Source organism: Balaenoptera musculus, chromosome 2 (genome assembly GCF_009873245.2).
Source record: "Balaenoptera musculus isolate JJ_BM4_2016_0621 chromosome 2, mBalMus1.pri.v3, whole genome shotgun sequence".
NCBI lineage: Eukaryota > Metazoa > Chordata > Mammalia > Artiodactyla > Balaenopteridae > Balaenoptera > Balaenoptera musculus.
Genome location: NC_045786.1, coordinates 101,773,857 through 101,783,677, shown reverse-complemented (window position 1 = coordinate 101,783,677; position 9,821 = coordinate 101,773,857). Strand labels below are relative to the sequence as shown.

Sequence of the window (9,821 nt, the reverse complement as noted above, 5' to 3'; positions counted from 1 at the left end):
TTCTTCACACTCCTCTCATTCACTCTACTGTTCTCTCCAGATAAACTCTAACTCTCAATAACTGACCTAAGATCAGCCCTACGTCCATGCTATTTTAGAAAGAAAGGAAAAACATTCAGAGAAGTGGAGACAAGAATAACTCTTGGTAATGAGAAAAGGTTCTATCTAGCTTTTGATTATAGTCAAGCACCAAAGGAGGTTTCCTGAGCCACTAATGCCACCTGGTGGCCAGCAAGATATATTAATAAACCTTAAAATCCATGTATTTCAGATGATCTGCATTATCATTATAACAAATCATACAGGAACTTGGGGCAACGTGGGGATGAAAGAGTGGATTATACTACTCTAATCTCTCAATATTTTTTGATTAAATAACCAATTTCTAGTTTCTAGTGAAAATGTATTATCAAAGAAAACCATGAAAGCCAAACTTTCTTATTCCCCCCAAAACTTCATCCTTCCCTTTTCCTTCACCCTCTCACCAAAAACACCCCATACCCAGTGATTCCAGTCACATAAGACATGTGCAAAAGGGGCTTCAATTCGTAAGTAAAATCAATTTTATTAATAAAGATCTTTCCACATGTCCAGAGCAAATAATTAATGAATTCCGAGGAAAAAACCTACATACAGTGAAATTAGAAGTATCCCAGGATGACAAAAAATAAATTAAATATGTACACCCATAATCACCGCCGCCTCCGAAAACCTGAAAGGAAGGGAAACCAAGAATGAGGCAAAGGACAGTTGGGAAAAGCCAAAGGGACAGAAAAAAAGGACATATAGAGAGAAGGGCTCGATAGGAGTGGGTTCCCTCGGCAATACTCTCTGTATCCTCCCAGGACAAAAGACTAGAAGCAGGATGGAAACTGAAATGGGATAATGGTTCCTTCAAGTGACATTTTTATAGTTTACTTAAGGAAACCTGAACAGGAGCTGTGGGGCCTTCAGAAATAGAATCCAGAAATCTCTTTTGTGAATGATGCTGATTTTCATCTTGGGAAAGAAAAAAATAAATGCCCACCTCTAAAGAGATTAACACCCAGTATGGAAGAGATACTGTAAAGGTTGGTAAGACCTACAGGATGGCAAATCCGGAGTTGGCATCCCAATTCGTAAACCCCATCCTGCACTTGTTCACCCAGGTCCTAGCCATTCACTAACCTTTTTTCTTCTGACCTTTCTTAGCTATCTTCTTCCGCTTCTTAGTAGAATTCTGATCCTGGAGACACATGGCGAAGGGAAGGAATGGCAGTGAGCTTCCAAGTTTAGTGTCCCTTCCCAAGTTCCTCACGGCAACAAGCCCACATACATTTAGCTGACAGCATTAAGGTCACCTCCCACCACTGTATCACTACCTCACCTCATCAAGATGAGGGGCTCCTCCTGTCAAAGCACTGATGTCACTGAAGTGCGTGAGGGAATGAATTTGTGAGCTCATGACATTTGCTCGTTTTCGCCGTCCTTTCTCCCGCTTACTGACACTTAAACGCACCATCATGCTCTCCTCATAGTTAATCCTGCCAGAGAAACACAGACACCACTTGCAGCATGCTCAGTACATAGAGGCAGAAAGTTGCAGCCAAGAACCTGGGCCCAGGTGTTTACTCACCCCTCGTTCAGACAGTTCTCAAGAAATTTCATAGCAAGTCACTACAGTATTTAGTGAGGTGATACTGTGTGCTCAACACTCAATGCTCAATACTCAGTGAAATGTTCTTTGCACTAGAACTTCCCTCCTCCCCAGAGATGAACTCACAGCCCATCCACAGGACTACTTAAACTATATCAGAAAATTCTTTATATTCCAGCTCCATAAACAGGATCCTCTACACGAACCTTCTCACTCAAATCTACCAACTGTAGAGATGAACACCTGGGCAAAGTTGATGCGTCTGTGTTCAACTTATAATTGCTTTTCTACTTTTCTTCCCTGAACTTATCTAGCACTCTCCATGCCATTATAAAAACGTGACTTTCTTGCCTTCTGCAGAAAATAAAGAGCAGTGAGAGTGAAATACAGAACTTTAAAATCCTACTAGGTGGAACTGCATATATTCTTCTCCATGTAGCACTTGCTCAGCCTGAACAGTTGGGGGGAAAAAAAAGACATTTCCCCCGCTAGTTCCTATTCTGTACTTCAAACCCCTAACTCTTAGAAACCGTCACACCAAATTTTGCACGCCACTTTCTAGATAATGTGGGTTCTCTTGGAATTAGACTTAATCATCGTCATTCAAAGCAAAAGGACAGGTCTCCACAGCATAGAAAACAATTTCTAACTGCAAGGACTCGGACCTGTGTTGATCCTCCTGGCTCTGTTGAGTAACATGAGGATGCCGAGCATCACGGATTTCCTCTGGAGCATCTGAGTACTGCTCCTTTAGTTCACGAATGACAGAGCTGCTCAATGCCCGTCTCTTGGCTCGTTCTAGGCGCTTCTTCTCCCGCTCAGCTTCTGTTTCATCTATGGGATAAAAATCAGCAAGGGTTATCCCAGAACAGAGAAGAGAAACACAATTCATGCTGAGGAAGCAGCAGCCACAGTTCATACCATAATGCACTGGAACCAAGCGTGGTGGAACATATTTCTTAGCTGTCCCTTTTCCAGATTTCATCCCTGAAGCCCCAGACTGGCCTTCCTCTGCTTCATCTTCCTCCTCATCCCCAGAGCTCAACTACAAAAGGAACATAATGTCCACAAACTTAGGAAGCGTTAGTCAAACAAGCGCTAAGAAAATCCAAAGCTGAAGTACTCTGGGAAGGTGGGAATACAAACAAGAGGGAGAAAGGGGAATCTCACATTCAACATTCTAAGGCACAAGCTGGGAATCAACGGTAATAAGAGAATCCCAGGAGATCCAGGAGCATTACAAGGCTCATTCAGGCTTAGATTCCTCAGGAAAATCAGGATAATGCAACCTCTTACCTTGCTCATCATATTGCTGGGATGAGGCTTAAAACGGAGTGGGTCACTCTCACCTAAAATAAAAGACCCAAGAGATTTTACAAGATCTGGAACTTTGTGAACGGCCACACATAACCTTACAGCTTCCCCCACTTACTGAGGCTGCCTGTCACTGCCGTCTTCACCAGTTTGTCAATTTGATACTTCAGTTTTTGGTCCAAAGGACGAAGCTTTTCCAAAACCTATAATGTGGTTAAATAGGATTACATGTCCTCCTCAAAATTAAGCATACACCAAAAGTCCCTATGTTAAGTTGCCAGATAAAGCACCTAAAATATGCACAAAGTAGAGCAAATGAAGACAAAAATGCTTTTTTTCATTTGGTTTCCTCCCTTAAACATGAGAACACCCACTTAAATGAGAGCTATTGTGTCACAGTCCTGGAGTTCAGGATATAGAAACGCAGAACTCTAAGATGACAAATGCCTCATACCGTGCGAATCTCCACCAGTCTCAAAACTGCAGGATGTCCCTGAAGAGACCCTCCTGAGGCTTTGTCCAGAATGAGATGGCTCAGATCCATAAGGTACATTAGCAACAGCTGATCTTTCACTTCCAAAAGGCTGAGACCCTGAGTTGAATCAAACAGTAAGAGATGCAAATTCAGTTTTAACCACAGAATAAGGAGGAGAGTCTAGGGAGAACAGAATAATTTTTTTCCAAGTTCAAGTTTTTTTCCATGCAGTTCATATAAGGTATCTGGAGTAGTCTCAAGGAAGTGGCTGCACCTAAAATGGCCACAGAGAAAATTATGCTAACACAACAGAAGCGCAGCTCAGAGAATTACTGTATGACAATAAGAGCAGGAAAATCAATAATAAAGTATCCCCCAAAATGACTATAGCAAGGTTTCTCAAACTCAGAGCTATTGACATTTGGGGGACAGATAATTCTTTGCTGTGGAGCGCTGTCTGGGCACTGAAGGATGTTCAACAGCATCCCTGGCCTCCAACCACTGATGCCACCCCCCAAGTTGTGACAATCAAAAATGTCTCCATACAGTAATGAATTTTAAATTAATTTAACCAAAACAATCACTGATTTTATCCCCATACAATGGAATTATATGATATAGGTAAAAACAATGACCTGTACATACTGACATGGACTTATCTATGTCAACACACTTTCTAGACTGTATAGAAAGTGTGAATAATGTGGTTCCAATTAAGGGGGGGAGATGAGAAGTATTATACACACGTTCTATATGCAGAGAAAAATGTCTGAAAATAACATAATTAACAACTGCTACCCCTGAGGATCGAGATGAGGAAAAGAAATGGAGTGCTTGTACTGAAAAAGTGGTTTTCCATCAAGCATATATTACTTTTACAATCAACGAAATAAAAAATGTACCCCAGTGATTATCTCAGAATGGTGATTACACTGATTTTTAATTCTCTTTTTTGTGATTTTATGTATCTTCTAAACTTTCTAAAATTAAAAGTGTATTAGGGGCTTCCCTGGTGGTGCAGTGGTTAAGAATCCGCCTGCCAGTGCAGCGGACATGGGTTCGAGCCCTGGTCTGGGAAGATCCCACATGCCGCGGAGCAACTAAGCCCGTGCGCCACAACTACTGAGCCTGCGCTCTAGAGCCCACGAGCCACAACTACTGAAGCCTGCATGCCTAGAGCCTGTGCTCTGCAACAAGAGAAGCCGCCGCAGTGAAAAGCCCTCGCACTGCAACGAAGAGTAGCCCCCGCTTGCCCCAACTAGAGAAAGCCCGCACGCAACAATGAAGACCCAACGTGGCCAAAAATAAATTAAAAATTAAAAAAAAATTCGTTTAGCTATCTTTTTTTTTTTTAAATTTATTTATTTATGGCTGTGTTGGGTCTTCGTTTCTGTGCGAGGGCTTTCTCCAGTTGTGGCAGGTGGGGGCCACTCTTCATCGCGGTGCGCGGGCCTCTCACTATCGCGGCCTCTCTTGTTGCGGAGCACAGGCTCCAGACGCGCAGGCTCAGTAGTTGTGGCTCACGGGCCCAGTTGCTCTGCGGCACGTGGGATCCTGCCGGACCAGGGCTCGAACCTGTGTCCCCTGCACTAGCAGGCAGACTCTCAACCACTGCGCCACCAGGGAAGCCCTAGCTATCTTTTTAAAACACAAATCCGCTGTAAATCTCATGCTTAAAAATCCTTCAATGATTTTTATTAACCTACTATAATGATTTTCTTATTTCTGTTGACGTACAGGACATTTTGCTTAAATGATATCTTAAGACGAAAGCTCAATACATAAAACAGGTAACACCCAAGTTTTCCAGCTCAAGTAGGTATGAGGGATCCAGAGACCTCCTTCTTTTTTTCTTTTTTAAATAATTTTTTGGAAGTGATCCATTTTTAAAGTCTTTATTGAATTTGTTACAATAAACTTCTGTTTTATGTTTTGGTTTTTTGGCCGCGAGGCATGTGGGACCTTAGCTCCCTGACCAGGGATCGAACCCACACCCCCTGTATTGGAAGGCAAAGTCTTAACCACTGGACTGCCAGGGAAGTCCCCAGAGACCTCCTTCTATACTGCCCCACACTCAATGGTCCCTGAGAAGGTTCTATAAGACCTTAATTTGAAAACTACCATATTATACGCATCATTTTTATATTTTAACATCTCTGAAGTCAGGATACATCTTTAAATCAATGGTATCTTAGCATTATGTCATAGATTAACAAGCAACATTGTATGCTCAGTATATAAAGTCAGTGATATGTCCCCAATTAACAGCATTTTATATTAAATGAAATACAGTTGGCCTACATGGCTGTTCACACAGAGTGACTACTTTTCTGCCCCCAACACACAAACAAAATGCACACCCAAGCACACTACATGACTTACCTCCTTTCCCTGAATATCACCATGCTTTTAGGTCTTTGTGCCTTTGCACATGCTGTTTCTTTCTATCCCTCTGACTCCTATTTATTCCTCACAATCCTGTTACCTCTCTGAGATGCCTCCCCTAATTCCCTTTGCTCCGTGATATTTATTTAATCTTGCTCCTCAGCTCGCACAGCCGCTCATCATGACTGCTACTGCTTATACCTATTGCTTTCACCTGCCTTCTCTACTAGACTTCCGCACAGAAACTGGATCTTATTCATCTTCAAAGCTCCAGCACTAAGGACATACAAGACACTCAATAAGTCTACGATGGAAAGAACTGTTGAGAACATCAAGTCAAGGGGTGCTTACTCTTCATTTATGTCCTACCTTCTCTGTAGGATAGGCTTTAGCTTGAACTTTTTTGGTCAGAGCTTGCACCTGTGCAGTGACAGCCATCACCTGAAATTAATCCAAATAAAACCACTGATTAGAATACATCAAGTTATCTCTGTGAGCTGTGAAGTGCAAAAGCTAAACAATGCCACCTAAAAATTATCTGAAACACTGCCTAAAGTACACCACTATCTTTTCAGTTCTGGGAAAGTATAGGAGAGATGGTTTCTGATACTTCTTTAAAAGATAGAAAAACCCTTCCACCTCTTCTTAAAGCTAAAGAGACCATCTTACAAAACCAGCGGGAGGGGATGGGGACTGAGACAGTGGTGATGGGGGCATCGTAGCTTTGTACCAGTTGAATTTGCAATGCATAGAACTACATAAACGTATATGAGCTAGGCACCCAAAGGGCACATCGTGTCACCTTTTTTGGCATCGGTTTCCTTAGCTATAAGAATAAAGAAAATTGATTCAGATGCTTTCTTTCTGGAGTTTTCTATATTCCTTTGGACGGAGAAATCAATTACTCTAAATTGTGGCCTGAAAAGGTTTTCATTATATCATTTTGCTCTTACTGTATCTGGTCATTCAAATATATGCCCCCAAATCACCAAAGTTTAGAGGTGCGGCAAACAAAGTCAAAGCCGATTCGTGACTAATCTATTCCAAAGGGGTGCCATTACTCACCTGCTCCTGGAGGTTTTTCAAAAGTGCCACGGCATTTGGCAGGTCTGACTCCAGCACCTCCTATGGAAGGAAGAGTAAACAAAAATCATGCTTTCCTCAGGATTATAAGACGGAACGTGTGAGGTGGAAAACCCCCTCTCTCCTTCAAACACCCTGGACTTCCTGCCTTCCCACTCCGGTGCACATACAGCCTCGCCTCAGAGCCGGCCGGCCTCTCAGGTCACTGGAAAGGAGCGGTAACTCCAGCCCCGTCTCCCTACTACTGCTTTTGCCCCGCTGTTTCAAGGAGGGCGCCTCCCTGGAGTTATTTCCATCACCACCCTTCCCTCGCCCCAATAATTTGCCTCGAGGCACTGAGGAGAAAGGAAACGTCCACAATACCAAGCCGACGAAGTAAACACACTACACTCACCGGCGCCGCCATCTTCACAAAGCCCGCCCCTTCCGGAACTGTACTTCCTGAGAGCTGACGTTGTCTTGATAGACTTGAGAGGCCGCCGCCGCTTGCAAACCTAAGCCAATAGGAATAAGGGCTCTCTCACTTCCGCCCCGAACAGGATATACGAGAGGAGGGGCCGGGTCCAGCCAATGGAATAGAAGAACTGGCTAAATTCGTCAGACTTAGGAGGAGCTTTAACGACGTTAAAGATGCTATTGGAAAGAAGCATGTGATTAGTAAATTGAGTAGAATGATTGGAGCTAAGCCAGTAAAAACTCGGCAACTGATTGATTGACAGTTAGAAAGACCCAATGGAAAAAAGGAGTTAACTGAGCGAACTGAGGAGAACATATTGGCTCCTGGACGCCGCAGTACCCGGAGTCTTTTTCAAGAGACTTCTCTTGCATTGCCTGAACCCGCCGCTAGGTGACGGGCCTCGGCCTCTCTCTGAGAAGGTGACCACGTTATGAAGCCGCCATTGCTGGCTGCTGTTCCAACGCGGGCCGCGCTAGATTCCTCACAGACCCCAAGGCCCTTGTGTGATCGTGGAGAAGTCATTCGATCTCTGAGGTTTTTTCATCTATAAATAGGAGAGTTGGGCCAGAGAAGCCCAGAGCCAGTTTAGACACGGACGGTAAGGACACACGCGCCTCGTACGCACCTGGGGGCGCTGCGAAGAGATGCCCCCAGCTGCAGCCCCAACACTTCCTACTAGTTCGGCGACATGAAGGGAGGGACGTTTAACAAATGAAGCCAGTTCAGATTTACGTGACTTGCCCCTGGTCACACAGGTCCCTGCAGAACTTGGTTTAAACCCAGCCTGTGCATATATAGTATTTCATTATGCTCTGTCTCATCTTTCCCCAATACTTGCAAATATGTCAGCTCACTCCTGCTTCTCACAGGCTGATGAAGTCAGTTGGATGGGTATTAATTGTTCCTATCGTCTGCCTTGGGAAGTAAGCACTGCAAGGGGAAATGATGGTCTTGAATTTTACCTGCAACTGTCGAGCAGAGCTAGGACTAGAAATCAGATTTCCTGACTTGGAGTGGTTTTCTGGAATTAAACAAGGAATAACTCCCATATCTCGGCAACCAGGGTGGGAAAATCCTGGTTTCTAAATCTTTTGCTGGATTCAGGAAGAAAAAGGCAGGGCCCAGGTATCCAGTCCTCATGCCTCTGCCTCAAGCATTTATTTGCTGTTTCAGGCCCAGCATGGAAGCTCAGTGTGCCTTGACAGCCTACTCAGTCAATTAACCAATAGTTTTTATACCGTTTATCAGGATTTGTATTATGAAAAATTTCCATTTCAACATAAATTTGTGACCTATTCAGATCCTCTGCCCATTTTTTAATCAGGTAATTCTTTTGCTATTTAAGTTGTATGAGTTCTTTATATATTTTGGATATCAACCACTTATCAGATATATGATTTGCATATATTTTCTCCCATTCCGTAGGTTGCCGTTTCATTTTGTTGATGGTTTCCTTTGCTGTGCAGAAGCTTTTTAGCATGATGTAGTCCCACTTGTTTATTTTTGTTTTGTTGCCTTTGCTTTTGCTGTCAGATCCAAAAACAATCATTGTCAAGACTGCTGTTACGGAGCTTACCGCCTATGTTTTCTTCTAGGAGTTTTAAAGTTTCAGGTCTTCCATTCAAGTCTTTAATCCATTTTGAGTTAATTTTGTGTATAGTGTAAGATACGGGTCTAGTTTCATTCTTTTGCATGTAGCTGTTCAGTTTTTGCAACACCGTTTATTGAAGAGACTGTTCTTTCCCAATTGCATATTCTTAGCTCCTCTGTAGTAAATTAATTGACCATACATGTGTGGGTTTATTTCTAGGCTCTCTATTCTGTCCCATTGATCTATGTGTTTGTTTTTATGCCAATATGATATTGTTTTGATAACTATAGTTTTGTAATATAGTTTGAAATCATGGACAGAAATAACATTTAACCAACTATCTGGGCACTTCATGACTCAGTCAGGTTTACACATAAAATTAACCATCACGCTATATGTAAAAATGCTCATAATCATTGACTCAGAAATCTATTTCTTAGAATTTATTCTGACAAAATCTTTCAAAAAAAGAAAAGAAGCCATATATATATATATATATATATATATATATATATATATATATATATATATATATGTTTACAGAGACATTATTTATAAGTTCAAAAAACTGCAAACAAGGGGTTAGAGAGTGATTGTTAATGGAAGGGGGTTTCTTTTTGAGGTGATGAAAATGTTCTAAAATTAGGTAGTGGTGATGGTTACACAACTCTGAATATACTAAAAATGACTGAATTGTACACTGTAAAAAGGTGAATTTTATGGTATATGAATTGTCTCAATAAAGGTGTTATAAAACTATAAGCAATCCAAATATCAAACAAGTAAATTTTCATATATTATCACAGAAATAGCAAATAGCTCCATTTATTGAGTGCTTACTATATGCGAGGCATTATCTGAACACTTTACATATATAAAT

At 42.0% G+C, this 9,821-nt stretch overlaps 1 protein-coding gene across 1 annotated transcript; it reads right to left on the bottom strand.

Moving 5' to 3' along the window:
• Window positions 1–540: 540 nt before the first annotated feature.
• Window positions 541–7,332, bottom strand: NGDN (neuroguidin). Its single transcript, XM_036845185.1, has 11 exons — window positions 7,288–7,332; window positions 6,876–6,935; window positions 6,180–6,251; window positions 3,405–3,542; window positions 3,069–3,153; window positions 2,933–2,985; window positions 2,558–2,681; window positions 2,302–2,470; window positions 1,367–1,523; window positions 1,168–1,225; window positions 541–712 (listed from the first exon to the last, which is right to left on the bottom strand). Exons 1-11 carry the CDS (start codon window positions 7,297–7,299, stop codon window positions 693–695), a joined length of 948 nt encoding a protein of 315 aa, XP_036701080.1. The 5' UTR covers window positions 7,300–7,332; the 3' UTR covers window positions 541–692.
• Between the last annotated feature and the right edge of the window lie 2,489 nt (window positions 7,333–9,821).

Bases quoted from the DNA above. Each gene is read 5' to 3' on its own strand.
- NGDN (XM_036845185.1), bottom strand. The intron at 2,986-3,068 runs GTAAGTGGGGGA...CTTTTATTTTAG, and splicing joins GGCAGTGACAGGCAGCCTCA to GTGAGAGTGACCCACTCCGT. The intron at 1,226-1,366 runs GTGAGGTAGTGA...ATGTGTCTCCAG, and splicing joins GAGCCCCTCATCTTGATGAG to GATCAGAATTCTACTAAGAA.